The sequence below is a fragment of the Mytilus galloprovincialis genome, chromosome 5 (assembly GCF_965363235.1).
Source record: "Mytilus galloprovincialis chromosome 5, xbMytGall1.hap1.1, whole genome shotgun sequence".
In the NCBI taxonomy this organism is placed as follows: domain Eukaryota; kingdom Metazoa; phylum Mollusca; class Bivalvia; order Mytilida; family Mytilidae; genus Mytilus; species Mytilus galloprovincialis.
Window position 1 is genome coordinate 31,121,523 of NC_134842.1, and position 18,956 is coordinate 31,140,478.

Below are 18,956 nucleotides of genomic sequence, written 5' to 3' on the forward strand. Positions count from 1 at the left end.
TATTGTTTATGAGCTTATATGGAGATTTTGGCAAAGCCATGAATTCAAATATTCCTACCAATTTAAACATACAAAGAATAACTTATTGTCTATAGGCTTGTCACGGAATAGAAGTTCCTTCATAATATAAGTTCCAAAAGGAAAATATATTCTAAAATATTATTTCCACAGGAATAAATATTACAGAATATGTTCCTAACGGAATAAATGGTATAGAATATTTGTTCTAACAGGAATAGATATTATGACAATGTTTATAACAAACTTTCCATTGGAACTTATGTTAGCTGGAACAAATATACATTGACAGGCTTATATGGTTTGGTCATGAAATCAAATATCCATGAAAATATAAATTGTCCTCAATCCACAAAATAAATCCAGTTTATGTTAAATAAAGGAATGTTTAATGAGTTACGATATATATTTTGATTGGTTGAGTTTGAATTATCCTTTTATCAAACGATACCTGTTGCTATGGCAGCACCTTAAGGTAAAGTTGTCATGCAGGATAAACATACAATAATAAAGATACACTCCTAATACACATCCTCTGATAACAATAAATCAACAAGGTATACAAAATATTACAAAATATAAAATGACTACACAAGAATCCTGTTCTGCAGAATCATTGAAAGAAAAGTAGTCTTTTAATATACAAAAAGCAGTTTATAGCTACATTTTATTACCCACAATGACATGCATGCATATGTTCTCAATTACAAAAGATACATATAGATTATTACATTGATACAAGTGATACATTGATTTTGCAAAATGTTGTATGTGAACTTGAACATTTTTGTAAAAAGCAGTGAAATAAAAACTTTGACATTTCTGGATTATCCAAGAACTTAAATTATTTTCACAGAAAAAAAGAAATGTACAATTATTTTTTCCCAAAGCCATTCTACAACGATTTTCAAGTTTTCATACAACATTTTGGAAGCAAACTTTACAAACAACTGACATTGGCAATTTTGTAATATGTCTATTTCACACATTTTGATTGGTCTAACTGTATGCTATTTTGTAATACCAAAGATTTCCTCCCGCACAGACCATTGGTGTCAAAAAGTATTTACAGCTAAAAAAGTCATATACAACATTTTAGAAGCCCAGCGACGTTATGACCCTTTGACTCGGCCAATCATCTTCTGAGATCACCAGCAACCACACGTTGATTAAATTTTTTTATAAAATTGGTTCGGAAAGGGATAAATTTCCATAGAATTAGAGAAATAAACACAAAAAACTGCATCTCAGCAACATTTGTACCTCGACAGTGGTTTACTAACAATGAATATTTCAATGTTTTTTTTGGCAACAAATTCTAAAGTCACTACTCCTTGACTATACACAGTCAAACTTTTACATTAAATATAATTATATAACAGTATATAAATGTGACTCACATGTTCAGTGTAAAAGAGAACACACACAACAAAATTTATTGTAGACACAAATTTTTGCACTATTTTATCTTTTTAATTTTATACATGATTGTTTTTGCTCAAATAAAGGTCATTTTCAGATCATATAAAAGCTATAAACAAAGTGAAAGATCTTGTATTAATCAGATTGCTTCATCTTCAATGGTGGAAATAAAATAAAATTAAATAAACCAATAACAGATGGCAATCAACCGTCCATTGCTCTGTCTGACATGACTACAGGCTTTGGAGCAATTTACATAAAAATATGGTAATTACTCTGTCTTATATACATTACATAACATGCATCATCAATTTCATACTTTTAAATTAAATTCATATAAAATGTCTCTTTTAAATTCTCATTCATGCACATATATTGAAACATTTGCATACCTCATACATAAATACTTACAAAATAAACCTCACAATACACACTTAGGAGATTCTTACATTATCAGAGGATAGTAAATAGTAAAAGGAGTGAACTTTAACCTCAGCAACCAGTGACTGTAGGGTCAAGGCCTGACCTTTTATTGATAGTCATTTTGACCACTTCCTCAGCACAGGTTGGATGAATTGCTACAGTTCTGGACAAGTCGTGCCAAGAAATTCCACACCTGAAAACATAAAACTGATTTTACAGGTAGTAGAAAAGATAAAAGTTATCTTACAAAGTTGAAGCACGACTTTTTAAAAGTTCTAATACTCATCAATTTTACTTCAATTTTGTTTTCTCTCTTTTTGTTGTTGTCCTTATTATTGGAATGTATTGGAATGAAAAGTGGTCAAGTTTAAACATACTTTATTGATCAATTATGAGAACCAGAAAAACTGTATATGAATGTTTTTAATAGGATTTTGACTGCAAAATATGCATGTGGAACCACACTTTTGTTGTTCGCCAGTGATTTACAATTATTTGTCAACTCAACAGCATGACATAGAAATCAGAAAATACCTGGACTGTCCCAATTTTGGACCTACAGTTCTGTGGTTCTTGTTTATGTCTTATTGTTACATATAGCCTATTATAGTATTTAAAATGAAAGGACTCGGCACCTTGTAATTATTAGTTAAAATGAGTCAAACAGATACTTTTTTTTTTAAATTAACTCATATGTTACTAAGACATTTATAGAACACAACTTTAAGTATAACAAAACATCTAGTATTTTACTTGCCTTACTGCTGCAGCAAAGCCTTGTATAACCTCTCCAGCATTAGGCCCCAGAAAATGTTTTCCTAAAACTTTTCCACCGTCTCTCATGCATATTACCTAAAATAGTAAGACATAATAGCAGCTGATAAAACCTTAAAATTGTCAACTGCTATTTAAAAACAAGATAATATATAAAGGGAACTTCTTCATGAACTAACAATGGCCATTAGTTTCACATCAATACTATATCTTTTGTTTATTTGTAATGCATTAGCTTGTACAATGTTGTATAGAAAAGTTTTAAAATCTACAGCTAATTCATCAATTTATATAACATACCTTGATGTAACACTGTGACACATCTCTCCCAACTGGAGCAAATTCAAGTGGTTTGTAAAATGCATGATAAACCTAGAATTAAAAGAATTGCATGGAAAAATTGATGATCTTTATTCATTTGCAATATGTGTGTGATGCAGTTCAAAATTTACTGTAGACTATATTATATTAGATAACTGATGGGCGGTGTAATAATGACCTCCTACTTAAGAAATAATTCATGGGGGCTTGAATATATCGTGATTTTACCACGGGTTGGCCCTTTATGACAAATATTTTACCCCTGAGCCATAGCGAGGGGTAAAATATCGGCATAAAGGGACAACCCGTGGTAAAATCTAGATATATTCAAGCCCCCATGAATTATTTCGATTCTGATAGGACACATACGGCAATTCTTTTGGATCGAAGCGCTCTAGGTGTAGGCAAATATTTGCCGTTCCCATAAATAAACGCACTAATAAACTAGCTTAAAAGAACGGAGCAAACTGCATTAGTGACATGCTTAAACTATTTAAAATAATGTATTTAGACAGTTTTGGATGAATTTGAATGATAATTTATTTATATGTCTTATATGATGTACAATAAAGAGCTTTTGCCACATTTTAGCATCATTTGTGTATGTTTCCTTGTGATGATTTTCGAATTCACAAGCGTGTATTTTCCCGTAAAATGCTTACATTCTAACGTCATTGTTCTATGACGTCGGGTATCTCATTCATAAAAAAGCATATGACGTGGGAGTACAATCGGAACAGCACTGGCAATATATTCATATTTTACCACGGGTGTGTACTCAAAGCGTTTGAAGGACGTCATGTTAGAATGATTATTAGATACTTTCAACCAACATATTGTATATTGCCAACTTTTTTATATATACAGCTTCAGGTTCAAATTAAAGAATTGGTAAATGCTTCTCCCCTTAATATATGGCACTTAGAGTAAGATCAATTAAGGGTCTAAAATGTAAAAATAATGTGTCCAGGTACAGTTAAAAGTCTTTCTGCAGACTTTTTCTTTTGTGTACAAGCATTTTAAAAATCTAGATAAGCATGTCCATCAAGTACAAAACAAGGTTAATATTCATATCTCATTATTATGTTCCCATCCTGAATATAGATAATGCATTTAATTGTCACTAGACCTTATACAGCTTATTTAAAGCAATTTCAGAACAATAAGTCTTGTAAAAGCTGTGTTTTGAATATATATGGTCAGCCATAAATCAATAATACCAAACGACCAATTGAATTCTCTGAACTTTTGTAGGATATATATATTCCTGATTTTGGTTCTTCTTTTTCATTAATCTTCAAGAGCATCTAGGACTAACAAAACATAATTTTCACTTTTGTCAAAAGTATTATGATTTTAGATTTACCTCAATACTATCTTCATCAAACTTCTGTATAGCCTCATCCTCAGATAAGCCAACAACTCCATATTCTAATGGTGTGAACACAGTGGTAGGAATCTGAAAAAGTAGCTTGGTGTTAACACTTAGTTAGTTTTAAAATAAAAGCATGCAATTCTAGTTGAATTTAATTTTTACAATTAAAACAAAAATAATAGCTAAAACGAGATATACTGTTATCTACTGTGCACTTATTATCTTAGCTAAAAACATTAAAGTTAAGAAAGGATGTCTCATGGTTTGGCATATTTAATAGAGATAAGTCCTGATGCAATCCATCACCTATAAAAGGATGCAGACCCGACTAAAAAAAATAATTATACACCTCCTTATTGGGGACTATAACAACTGTTCTTAATTTAGAAATCTTTGCAATTTGTTTTTAATGTGACCAATTATCTTCCATGAAATTTTTTTTAATGTATTCCTCTACAAGATCACTAGTAAAAGAAACTGCTAGGATATTTGAAATGACAGATGCTTGCTGAATATTTAAACTTTAAATAATTTTTTTTAAATTTGACTGACATTGGTAAAGCCAAATATATACTTTCTATTTTAAGTATTAAAATAAAGTTGGCATGTCTAACGACAGTCATAGCTAACTTAGCTTTCAATATTGTTAACAAACCCAAATTTAGCATTTCACGATTAAATTTGGTATAATTTGGTCATTTACTTGGTAAATCTGACACTTATATAAAGCATTTATATTTAGGGGCAACAAGGCTGGTTGATGGTCACAATGTATCTTTTCTTTATTGTTTGCAAGGGAGACAAGAATAACTTTATACTTTATCATAATCCATTTTCACTTTTGATCCATTAAACAGTCTCTCAGCCAACAACCTTCCAGCTTTTATGGCCACTGGAGTCAGTTCTGGTCTGTCCTGCAAATGTATTTTCACTATCAAATATTTCAAACCCAAATATAATGCTATTTTTCTTCATATATACAAATTGTTATCATTTCTGTAATTTTATATTTGATTATGATTTTGTGGTATTAAGAGAAAACAAAAATATTCAAACTCAGATCTATTCTTATTGATTACTTTCCATAACCAGGTGTTTTGATTATTTTACTACAATATTCTGAAACTAAATCAAGTTTCTGTGCTGATAGTTAAAATGTAGCTGTTGTGAAAAAGGGGCCATACATGTTTGATGAAATCACAAATATAAAGATATTTTTACACATTTTCATTTCAATGCCTCAACTTTTTAAATTGAGGTTAAATTAGGCACAAACCATTCATCTTTATGTAAGTGCATGGTGTAATTTTTCTCTTTGAATAAGTTTTGTTTTCAATAAATCTTAAAACTTACATGTAAGACATCTCCAATAGCATAAATATTTGACACAGAACTTCTTTCATGGTCATGGTCATAGTTTCCTATTATTTTATTGGTTTCAGGATCTGTTTTAACACCAACTGATTCTAAGTTTATCCCCGATGTTTCTGGTTTCCTGCCTACAATAAAAACAGTCTAATGCTAGTTTTCTTTGCAAAGTGAAATTACAAACAGCTTATGGGTTAAAAATGTCATATCTATTTTCTCAAAATGAATTGAAGTCCATTCTAGGTGTCATTCTTTTTATGATGCTAATCCTCAATGTAAACTTTATTTCCTTTTTATCTCTTTCCATTTTGATCAGGTTTATATATCAAGTTGTTTACTTATTAATTAAAAATTAAGATTTTAGATTGGATTTCTTCGTTTCACTGTTATTAGGCAACACAATTGTTAAATGTAAAGTCATTACTGGTCAAAACCTTCCTTTACTGTATCAAAAAGATATACTTTACTGAATGCCATTGGCCTTATTGGACTAAAGAAAACCCTACTTGACTTTAGAATATGTCTACAAATGACTGAAGGGTTCCACTGTTTACATGTGAGAAAAAGAATATGAAGGATATATAGTTGATAGTTGTTATTGGCATTTGTTTTAAGTATCTCAGTTTTGTCATGTTTTTTTTATACCAATATTGCTGCAGGAAAGGTAAACCTACCTGCAGCCATTAATACTGTGTCATATATATCAGAACTTGTGTTTCCTTTCTTATCTATGTAAGATACTTCTAATCTACCATCACTTAATTTTTCTATTTTTTGTGGATGACACTTTTTCAGAAATTTTGTTCCATGATTTTCCATATAGTCTGCTATAAGTTTTGCCATTTGCTACAATAAACATAAAATATTCAGATGCATATTTTCACACATTTCACAATTTTCACAGAAAGCAAAGCTAACAAACAGAAATAGAAAGCTGATTCTCCTTGAGAATGCTAAATGTACATTAACATTATATTGAACAATAGAATGCCTTGAACTAAATACTTTTCTTTTTTGTAAAGCAAAGGCTCCACAGAAACTGTCTTTACCAATTCCTCAAACTTTCATAGCAATTGGGTGTGAAATTTCATGAGAAGTTTCATCCCCACCTGGTACACTAGAGGCATTGTAAACATTGACTTGTGCTCCAGCATGATTTTCAAATTTTAATATATATATAAACAAGACTGTGTCTATAGTAAATAGATGCCCAAATCTCTCTCTCATTTTCTATGTTCAGTGGATCGTGAAATTAGGTCAAAACTCCAAAACTAGTTCAATAAACTGATATAAAAAAATATACATACCTGGTCAAAATGTCGAAGACATATAGATCTGACCATTACAGTTGTATCAAAGCCCATTCCAGTCAGAAATCCACCACACTCCAAGGCAATATCTGTTTTAAAGTCAAGGTATTTGCAGAAAAGTGAAGACTTACAATTTGAAGAAAAAAGTTATGAAATAGTGCAAAAATGCAATAATATTTCTAAGATACTTTAAAAATAATCTTTTAAAGATCAGTTTACAAATCATTCTCAGAAATGATACACAAAATCTGAAAAAAAATTTAAGCAGTGAAAAATGTATAAATATTTTTCAATAATATTTGTCCACCAATGAAAATCAACAGCAACCTTTCACCTATTCCCCAGACACATTTAACAAGACATAGCTTTGATTTTTTTCTTTTGCTGGTCAGTGCTTTGGTAAATGAAAGAGCAATGCTAAAATTAAACAAGAGAGCAAAGTGACAGTTCATCCAATTATAAATATGACGCTTTGTTCATTACAAGAATTAACCAATGTAATGATATCTAACCAGAGCCTATGTTATATAATCAGGATTTGGATTTATAATAAACTTCAAAAAATTGTAAATCATATGGTCACAATATCTTCCACATTTTTACAATTTACTATCAAAATAAAAGGATACAACTTCCACCAATTACTAATCTGCAAAATAAAAATACTAGAAATGTAATGCTGGATAACTGTTTGACACAGTTGCAACTTTTGAAAAAAAAATCTTAAAAAAAAAGATACATTGACTGAGAAAGGCTAGATTTGGTCCATACATAGTTTCAATTTGGGTGTGATGTGTTTGAGCAAATTCATAATAAAATGAACTCTGAAATGGTATAAAAAAGAAATTTATAAAAATAAACATAGTGGGTTCATTTTATTTAGGGTACCACTTTTATAGATACTTGATTAAATGAATTTGACAAATATTATATACATATTGTACCTACGTCTTTCCTGGTGGTTTTGTTAACCAAAATATATCATCACTGGTAATACTGTGTTCTAATGCTCCTGGAATCTACAGAAAAAAATGTATACCATAAATCAATAACTTGTTATGGCAAAGGGATCTATACTAGTAATTCATCTGAACAATATATAAAGATGAATGTTTTTTAAAAGAAATATTTACTTTATAACAAATGTCTAACTTTATGCAGCATATGCATACATGTGATCTCAAAACAATTTCATTCTTTGATGTTTGAAGTTAAGTGTTTTCCTCATGGAAAGAATGATAATTTAAGTTTATATTAAAACCTATTGAGGATATAAATACAAGTTGAAAGTGAAAGTAAAGGCAAAACTTACAAGAAACTTAAACTTGCTTAGGGAATGAATGTCAAGAAATTCAATGTAAGTCTTGCACATTCATTTTGATAATGATAGTGACTTAAAATTAAAATGATAGAAATAATGCATATATTATGTAAACGAAAGATATTCTACATCCGATAGGCACACATACTTTTAATAAAATACTTACATAATTGTTTATCTTTAAAACTAAGAAAAACGAAACAAAACTCTTTGTCAAAGCTTGTTTATAGCCAGAAAAATATTTGAACAACTTGTGGTAATTTTTTTTTATCCTTTATTTTCCACCTCATTTTTTAGCGGCCTCCGTGGCCGTGTGGACTAAGTATTTCCTACTGTTAACACTAGCCAGTCAACACTGATGTTGTGAGTTGGAACCCTGCTTGTGCCTGTGCACTCAACTTCAATCTTAATTGACCAGGCAGGATTGTCAGTTTTCTTTGCGAAAGTCATAGTTTTGTTCAGGGTACTCCGGCTTCACCCCACCTATAAAAACTGTCCGCAAAGAAAAGCCCAAAAGAGGTGCTTAAAAGTAGCGTTAAAACACAGAATATCAAATCAAATTTAACCTTATTTAGAACTCACCTCCTCTGGAATATGTGGTCTTCCTCCTGAAGCTATCACAATATTCTTTGCTGTCAAAAGCCTCTACAATAATAACAAACATTATAACAATGAAAATAGCAAGAAGCTATAGAAATCTGAATCACTCACCTGGTAAAAATGTGTAGCAATAAAATAATAAGTAACAGTGGTAGCCATCTTTCACAGAGTACTGGTATTTATTTTAAGTTTAATTTTTGACAGTTTTAGCTATGCTTCTTTGTAGAGCTTAATTTGCTTATAATTTAGGTAAGAATTAGTTTCTCTTATTCTCTATCTATTATTGTTCTCAAGATAATTCAGAAAAAAAAGGAACATTATCATATCAGTTATATTATTTTATGAATCTAGTATATCATTGCATCAATTGACAATTTTATCCATGTTGATCTTTTACGCTGATCATTCTAATAGGCTGTTTACATTTTCTCTCCAACTTTTATGATCTCAAAGAAATATGCTAAAAAAGCAAACAATGGTGAGCACTGTCCTTGCATGTCCAAATATTAAGGACTATTTATTTTTAATTTTTCCTATTGGCATTGTATTTTCTGTTTTCCAATGACTTCCAGATTGCTCTACTTTTTTTAAACCACTGAACAGTGACTGTCATGTGGTACTTTTAAAAAGATATTGAAGATAAGTTTATACTTACCTCTATTCCTTTATTATCTACATATTTAATGGTGTTGGCATCTACTAATGTTCCATAAGCATTGATATATTCTACGTTTCTGAAATAAAATTACTTTTGTTTAAACAAAATAATAAATGTAAAATCGGTTAAAAATTTGTAAGGGTTCCGCGGAACCCAGTGTCTCGCCTATTTTTGCTGTAAATTGCAGACTCAACAACAATGAGGGAAAAAATCAATAAAAATATTCCTCTTGTTACATGTACTATTTTATGATTGCAAGAAAATCTAAGTCCATTTAAAAGTAAATTACAGAAAAAACTGAGTAATCTTTTTACAAACTTTACTTCTGGATACAATATTATGATCATAAATAAGCTTCTGTCCAAGTTTGGTACAAACCCAGGATAGTTTAAGAAAGTTATTAAAATTTTTAAAACTTTAACCACAGAGTGAATGTAATGGTTCCCTGGAGAAAAACTAAGTCCATTTAAAAGTAAAATATGGAAAAAATGGATTTATTTATTTACAAAATTTACTTCTGGATACTATCTTATGATCATAAACAAGCTTCTGTCCAAATTTGGTACAAACCCAGGATAGTTTAAGAAAGTTCTAAAAACTTTAACCACAGAGTGAATGTAATGTTTCTCCGCAGAAAAAACTAAGTCCATTTATAAGTAAAATATGGAAAAAATGGAATTTTATTTTTTCAAAATTTACTTCTGGATATTATCTTATGATCATAAACAAGCTTCTGTGCAAGTTTAGTACAAACCCAGGATAGTTTGAGAAAGTTTTTAAAATTCTAAAAACTTTAACTACAGAGTGAATGTTTTGTTTCCTCGCAGAAAAAACTAAGTCCATTTATAGTAAAATACGGAAAAAATGGAATTTTATTTTTACAAAATTTACTTTTGGATACTACCTTATGATCATAAACAAGCTTCTGTCAAAGTTTGGTAGAAATCCAGTATAGTTTAAGAAAGTTATTAAAATTTCAAAAACTTTAACCACAGAGTGAATATTTGTTGACGCCGCCGCCGACGCCGATGACGACGGAATGTAGGATCGCTTAGTCTCGCTTTTTCGACTAAAGTCGAAGGCTCGACAAAAATTGTATATGAACGACACTTTTTAGAGGTTCTTTTTCTGTAGTGAGCACATTTTTCTTACTCTACTTTTAAGGTATGAGCCCCATTTCTTTCCTTGATTTTATTCATGTTCATCCTGTTGGTAGCACCACTGTGTAGATTTTTTTATTTTGTGTCTTAGTCATAGATAACAGATATATAATTATAGACACTATGGTCTAGAAAAGTAGAGAGGGGTTTGTGCCTAGATAAACCTGGTTTAATCCCATCACTTTTTGTACCTTATGTTGTTCATTGTGTGTAGTTAGTTCGGCTGTTTTCTGCTCTTTGGGTGGGTTGTCTCTTTGAAACATTCCCCTTTCCTTTCTCAATTTTATGATAGAAACAAAATATGTTTTGACAATGTATATACAAATTACTTTGTTCTGAAAGAAAACTACATTATAGTGAAGTCATCAGTTAGTACTTAAAGTCCATTCCTCTATATATCAATAATCCTTCTATCATTTAACCCCAAGGAGAGTGATAAAGTAGATATTCTAAAATTGACTACCTGTTGAAATAAAAAAAAATGCAACAACAATCTTAGTAATTCAAAAATTTTCAAGATAAAATCCAAACCCATCAACAAATGATTATTGAATTATCCAGATTACTGTGTATTCCTTATAATTAAATTTGTTTACTGTTGAAAGAGGAAAAATAATATTTTTGTGGATATTTGAATTCGTGGATTTGCAAATAATCTGCATACAAGCTTTAGTATACAATACAAAAATGTATACTTCAGTGAACATTTAAATTTGTTTTTAGTCCAAAGTCAATGAAAAATTGTCCCCCTTGAATTATAATAATGAATGCACATTTGATCAGATTTATTAGAGGAAAATAGAGTACCGGTAATAGATAAAGAGAAAGCTGGAAACAATATACTCACTTGTCTTTCAACTGTACTCTGTGGCCCCAGTTTAAAGATTTTACATAATTCTGTACTAGCTCAGACATCTTATTCCTGTACAAAAAGTAAAAATCATAGCAATGTAATGAACTTGTCAACTTAAAAATCTGCAATATGAACGATTTTCTTTTTTTTCAAATTCAAAACATTCATTATTTCTTATAAATTATATCTTATGTTCTGATGTTATTTTTGGTGCCTTGTATCAGCGCATGGGAGCAACACCAAAAATTGGTACTAGCTAAAGCACAAGGAGGTTGTAAAATGCAAGCTGCTGTACATGTACATATCAGTATTTAAGTTGCCGTACATTATCCGAACTTTGTCTTAGTGATTTACATAACTTTAAAAACAATTAGGAAAATTACAGTCTTGTGTATTTACAGTCATGACAGTAGGTACAAAGATTTAATAATTGAATAGGAGGAAAAATTCAATTGTTGAAGCAATAAACAGACTACTTTTCTAGATGTAAAGTAATGGGTGATTCTTTTTTATATACACACAAGCATATACATAATAGATAGAAGTCTTAAGTTTTTAATGTTGACCCATACCTAAACTCACCAATCAAGCCACACATCTGTTTAAACATTCCATCCAAAGTTTTGAACACTAAAACATCTTGAATAGACTGCATGTGAACAGTGTTCACCAATGGACTCCTCCAATCAAATGGTCCTATGTATAAACTTACCAGTCAAGCTGTACATCTGTGGGAACATTCCATCCAAATACATTGGCATCCTGGATAGATTCTCCTAACAAGGCTGCACGGTGCATCAACTTTTTTGGAATACATCCCACATTTACACAGGTTCCTCCCAGACCCCATTTTGTTCCTTAAAACAGAAGTGAGCATAGTGAAATTATTATATCTTAAAATATATAAATTAACAAGATTTCAGACAATATCAGTGACAATTTCAGTTAATATTCAGGTTTATAAAGATTTTGAGAATGGCTACAAGAAAAATATTAGGCTGTTAACATTACAGGTATTAACCATGGAACTATCAGCCTTAACAAAATTGTATTTATGTTCAATGCATAATGAACATAGATAGCTAGTAAGTTCTAACAAGGTTTTCAGATAGATAGCTAGTAAGTTCTATCAAGGTTTTCAGAGTATGAGAGGAAAGATGATATCTTATCATTTGGTCATTTAGAAAAATATATACATGCCACTGAACGACTGAATATTGAATTTTTCCTATAACCCCTTGTAAATCCAAAATACCTTTCGTCTTCCACAGAAATTTTCATAACAAATTGATGCATACAATAATTGTGAACCAAATGAAATATGGGAAAATAGAACTGACAAAAGATAAATACCTTAACCAAGGGGAGATGACTCTGGAAAAGTTTAATTTGGATTGCAATAAATCTTGAGATAAGCTCCTATTAATATTACCTTGTGAAGATGGTTTTACAAAATCCAATACTGCAACTTTCTTGTTAAAATGGGCAGCTACAAAAATAAAAATAAATTATATCCTTATAAAGCTTGATTTATACTAGTAGAGGTTTCAAATTTTTCAAATACCAATTAAAAAAAACAGATGAAAAGATTTTTTCAATCAAATTGCCATAAGATTTGGAAATTCTGAAAACTGGCAGTATAATTGCTTTGGACATTCCTACGTGTATGTGCATGCCTTTATAATAAAATGGAAGGGTTCAACCTTTTCTTATTCATTTTAGGGCTGCAAACATTTAAAAAAAAACTAAAATGCTTTCAGGATAATGGTTATAAATTATCTCTGATATCATTGGAACCATACCTTCTTTAGAGCATGCTAATCCACCAGATCCTCCACCAATAACCACCAAGTCATATACATCTCTTCCTACAATATATTAGCATCTAAATCATAAGGATAAACTATCTACCTACAGAAATAACAATAAAGTAACTTAATACAACACACATAAAATAACAATTGAAAGTGTATTATCTGATAAAGTGTAAATTCAGAAATTATTGAGTGCATTTATTACAGCACCTTAAATGCAATTTTAATTTTTGACATATTCAGAAAAATCCTGTTTGATTCATATAATTTAAAAAAAAGCATGTTTGATTATTGGGATCATAACCCTGTCACATTTTTTCCCATTCCCCAATCATAATCAAAGAGCTGAATAGCTCTGAGGGGAAAGACGGCCCTTGTTTCTATTCAAATTTTTGTTTTTGTTTGGGGGGGGGGGGTATCTTTTGATAGTCTTCATATAAAGAATGAAAAAAGAACAGCTAGAGCATGTAGGAAGGTTGACAATATTGAAATCAATTGTTGTTTAATGTAATTTCCTTTCCTTAGTTTAGGATTCAATTTGGACCAATGGAAGAGATCTGCATCTTCTAAATCTAAACATTCGATTAAAGTTGATAGTTAATTATCTGAAATTCAACTGAATTCTGTCATTTAACAACAACTACAATATTTTTGGAAATCTTAATTGTGTACCACTGAACTGCAGGCTAGGGCCATTTTCCATTTTTTGTGACAGTACTGTAACATTTTAAATTTTTTTTCTTAAGAAAGTTTGGACTGAAAAATCTATTCAGTAAAGTTTGGACTGAAAAATCTATTCAGTTTTAGATTTCCATTGATAAAGTTCCCAGTTACAACTCTCATCACAGGGATACAGGTACTAATAAAAAACAATATGATTGATGTATAAACTGTGTGAAGCTGGTTTCCAAATCCTACATTTTGAAATATTTCTAAATTTCATGAATAAATAACACACAACAAAATGCAACATTTTTAATTTAATTCAATTTTTTTTTACCATTACAATGATTATGTCGGTACACAAAGATTTAGTTTAAATGGAAGACTACTAATCGTATATCAAATGAAATATCACATTTTAAGTGTTCAGATACATTAACTTTTATTCTAATGGATAATTACTAATCAATTGAGGTGCTCCTGAATTGGAGGAAGATTCTCAAAACAGAATTTTACAGAAAAAAATTTAGAAAATCGTTTCTCTCCCCTATCTCATGTATCCCGACGATCTTTGTTTACTTTGAAAGTTGCTGACCTACAAATTAAAGTATTGCATGTTGATGTTTGAATCGTCTACAGCAAACATTACTATCTTTAAATTTAACAAATACCAAGTTTTAATTAGTGCACGATCTCTGAGAATGATTTAAATAACCAGTGAAGAATATCCCTGCTTCTGCGTAGCAGTGTGGCATTCCAACAATGACGTCACTATAAAATACAATGTAGGTTGGATATATTTAGAATATCTCGTCATACTGATTTTTTTGGATTGTAAAAGAAACGTAAATAGTGTAAAGGAGAGCTCAAGATACATGTACGATAATTTCGCGACAAAACAGAAGGGAAATGTGTAAAAAAGTGTTTAAAGTCAAACTATTCATTTGTGTGTCTCCCTCTCATCAATTTCAGTAAGATTTGTTGGGGGGTTTTCCACACTATAAAAACAAAATGAATGATGTGAGGGAATGTCACTCTGGTCAACCCCATAGGGGATTGACGGCTTGAAGCCGTCTTCCCCAAAAACATTACCAGATTACTGATTACTGTAGTGTGATAACCAGTATGTATTTTTCTCATGATTGTCTATTCATTGTTTACATCCAATAGAAAAGAAAGAATATGGGGTATCTATCTTATTCTATAAGTTTGACTGTCCCCCTTTTATTCCATGACACAAAATGCATGTTCACAGCAAAAAACTCAAAAAGCATTTGGAATACTGCTTTTACAGTCAGGGGTACTTTTTGTACAAGTGTATCTTATTTACTTGAAGAAGTAAAAAAAAATATACACATATAAGTAAATTTGTAGGATACTTATACAAGTGAATTTTATTTACTTGTATAGGTAAAAAAAATTGGCTAAGTTATGTCCCTTAGGCATTCAGATTTTTTTACTTGTTTATAAGTAAAAAAATCATCCTTTCTTCTTTTCTTGAATTCTTTAGATTTCTTTGCTCTAATAGAATTTTAAATTGTGTACCCTTTACAGATGTCTTTACTAATCATTTAAATCATGGACAATGAAAATCCCATTTGTCTGTTATCTTCATAACACTGTTCATTTACAAGCCCCAAAGGAGCAATTTTTGATTGCCTTGCGCAAATATACAAGATCTTTGCTCAATCAGTTTCTTTGATGAATAAATCAGATGAAACATTGAACTTTAATGAAAAAATTTGAGCAAACCTGGGAAAAATCATTAAAGGCATGATTTTACATCTCAAAACTTGAGGATTTTTGTGGGATTGTAAGAAAAATTTACTTATACATGTACAAGTAAATTTTTTAGAAAATTAAGGGGAGATTATTCAAACATTATTTATTTACTTATATGTGTATAAATAAAATACACTTGTACAAGTAGTACCCCTGACTGTTTTATTGCTGTTTCTCATGTCAAAAGTCACACTTCATTTGATTTGATTTTGTGTTTCAGAAAGAAGATGTTTCTTTTGACAATCATGACTATTTTTTTCCCATTATTTGTTTAAGCAAACTTAGTTTAGAAAATACTTTAAGATGCCCCTCCAGTAACAATATTGTGTCATATTGATTGATTTGGACAATATATTATAGATCTTTATACAATAGGAGAGTTGTAATGTGGGTTACTGTTAGAGCAGCCAGTACCTTCATCATGTTCATGACAAATTGCGATAGTTTTTAGCCAAATGACGTAAACAGTAATTTTTAGTGCATGAGGATAAAATGTACAGTTTCTTTTAGACAATATAAAAATCGATTGATTTTGACAAATCACGTTATTTTTTTTCCGAAAATGACGGTAACGATAATTATTAAAAACCTCTGACGAATTACAATAAGTATATTTTGAAAGACCAAATTTTAACCAATCTGATGCTTACAATAGCCCAAAAATTACAGTTTGACACCTGACGGAGAGGGCATTATTACTACCCTCCTTGTCCATCTTTTGCAGTGTGGAAAAATACGTATATAAATATCTCTCAAAATTGAAAGATTTTATTTTTCTTTAACATTTGTTAAACACAAAATGCACAAAAATCAATTTTGTCCAATTGTATTGATGATCATTAATGGTAAAATCCAAACCTGCTCTTACAATAAAATTGAGAATGGAAATGGGGAATGTGTCAAAGAGACAACAACCCGACCGTAGAAAAAACAACAGCAGAAGGTCACTAACAGGTCTTCAATGTAGCGAGAAATTCCCGCACCCGGAGGCGTCCTGCAGCTGGCCCCTAAACAAATATATACTAGTTCAGTGATAATGAACGCCATACTAATTTCCAAATTGTACACAAGAAACTAAAATTAAAATAATACAAGACTAACAAAGGCCAGAGGCTCCTGACTTCTTACAAGCAGTTTTTGGACCATTTCACTTTACAATACACCTTATTGCTATTCATGCTATTTGTCTGCCATTACTGGACATGTATCACAGTAAGGGGTACTACTTGTACAAGTTAATTTAATTTACTTGAAGAAGTAAAAAAAATATATACACATATAAGTAAATAAATAATGTTTGAATAATCTCCCCTTAATTTTCTCAAAAATTTACTTGTATAAGTAAAGTTTTCTTACAATCCCACAAACATGACAAAAATCCTCAAGTTTTGAGATGTAAAATCATGCCTTTAATGATTTTTTATACCAGGTTTGCTCAATTTTTTTTTAATAAAGTTCAATTTTCCATCTCATTAATTCAACAGAGAAACTAATTGAGCAAAGATCTTGTATATTTATGCAAGGCCTTCAAAGTTGCTCCTTTGGGGCTTGTAAATGAGCAGTGATTTGAAGATAACAGACAAATGGGATTTTCATTGTCCATGAAATTACACTTAAATGATTAGTAAAGACATCTGCAAAGGGTACACAATTCAACTTCTATTAGAGCAAAGAAATCTTAAGAATTCAAGACAAGAAGAAAGGGTGACTTTTTTTCTTATACAAGTAAAAAATTTGGAATGACCTACTGTAAGGGACATAATTAAGCCATTTTTTTTTTACCTATACAAGTAAATAAAATTCACTTGTATAAGTATTCTACAAATTTACTTATATTGTATATTTTTTTTACTTTTTCAAGTATTATGAAATAAAAATTACTTGAATAAGTAGTACAAAATGTACCCCTGACTGTATCACAAAAGTTCACATAAAATAATTTTTGAGGTCATAATAGAAATTATCTGACGCCACAATGAAAAAGTGATTGTTTTATGATGTCAAAATTTCTAACCAAACGGAACAGATTTTTAAATAGTGTAAGGTATACAATAAATAAAGGCAACAGTAGTATACCGCTGTTCAAAACTCATAAATCCATGGACAAAAACAAAATCAGGGTAACAAACTAAAACCGAGGGAAACGCATCAAATATAAGAGGAGAACAACGACACACCGAAACGCAACACACACAGAAACAGACCAAGCATCAGACAAAATACCACAAGAATAACAAATATAACATCAAAACCAAATACATGAATTTGGGATAGACAAGTACCGTGCACGTGCCACGTCTTATCTTAATATCTCAAAAATAAGAAAAAACAAACGACACAACATTAAAATGCAACACACACAGAAACGAACAATAATATAACAATGGCCATCTTCCTGACTTGGTACAGGACATTTTTAAAGGGGAATAAAAATGGTGGGTTGAACCTGGTTTTGTGCCTATAATAAGAGGATCAAAGACGCCCTCTTTTTTGTTCTCGTAGGAAAGACTTGCAGTAGATCTATTGCACCATGACAGCACCTTTCTAAATAAATTCTAATCATTTTAAATAGATATTTCTTGTTTTCACAGAAAGCTAGATGAACCCCATTTAGGCTATAAGAACCAGTTGAATCAACAGGAAAAAGAGGGGTTGACCTTGACAACCTCTGTATTTCATAACGCAGTAATTGTTCACCACAATTTTCTGTACTAGTTTACAACCTATTACATGTTTTGATATATACCAGAAACGGTGGATGAATATTGCCGTGATTTCGGTATAACAGCTACTCTTATTATTCTGCAACATCGTCTTATGGGCGCAGACATCTTACATGGGAGACAACCCAATGCCACAATGTTAAAAGTCCGCGAAATTCAACAAAAATTTTGCCCCGTACACGTGTAAGGACTTCCGATAAGTTCCAACATTAGAAGACTACCAATATTAAAACCCTTATTCAGCTAAAGCAGAAAATGCTGGTTATCATACACTTAATTTTAATTGAAAATGAATTAAAAAAAATATGTAAAAATATTTTTGAAAGTTGAATAAATAGTTCACTACTTAGTAAATACACCTTATCGCTATT

The 18,956-nt window shown here is 30.6% G+C and overlaps 1 protein-coding gene across 1 annotated transcript; it reads right to left on the minus strand.

The window, feature by feature from the left end:
- Positions 1-1,258: 1,258 nt before the first annotated feature.
- Positions 1,259-18,706, minus strand: LOC143075598 (thioredoxin reductase 2, mitochondrial-like). Its single transcript, XM_076251068.1, has 17 exons — positions 18,609-18,706; positions 13,406-13,471; positions 13,036-13,092; positions 12,316-12,460; positions 11,598-11,672; positions 9,588-9,666; positions 8,915-8,977; positions 7,960-8,030; positions 7,641-7,660; positions 7,009-7,100; positions 6,376-6,547; positions 5,687-5,832; positions 5,152-5,247; positions 4,325-4,417; positions 2,938-3,009; positions 2,621-2,715; positions 1,259-2,056 (listed from the first exon to the last, which is right to left on the minus strand). Exons 1-17 carry the CDS (start codon positions 18,691-18,693, stop codon positions 1,933-1,935), a joined length of 1,551 nt encoding a protein of 516 aa, XP_076107183.1. The 5' UTR covers positions 18,694-18,706; the 3' UTR covers positions 1,259-1,932.
- Between the last annotated feature and the right edge of the window lie 250 nt (positions 18,707-18,956).

Coding starts and splice junctions, on each gene's coding strand:
- LOC143075598 (XM_076251068.1), bottom strand. CDS start 18,693: ATGTCTGCGCCCATAAGACGATGTTGCAGAATAATAAGAGTAGCTGTT. Junction 5,833..6,375: donor CACAGTATTAATGGCTGCAG/GTAGGTTTACCT, acceptor TTTTTATTGTAG/GCAGGAAACCAGAAACATCG. Junction 4,418..5,151: donor TGAAAATGGATTATGATAAA/GTATAAAGTTAT, acceptor CTACTTTTTCAG/ATTCCTACCACTGTGTTCAC.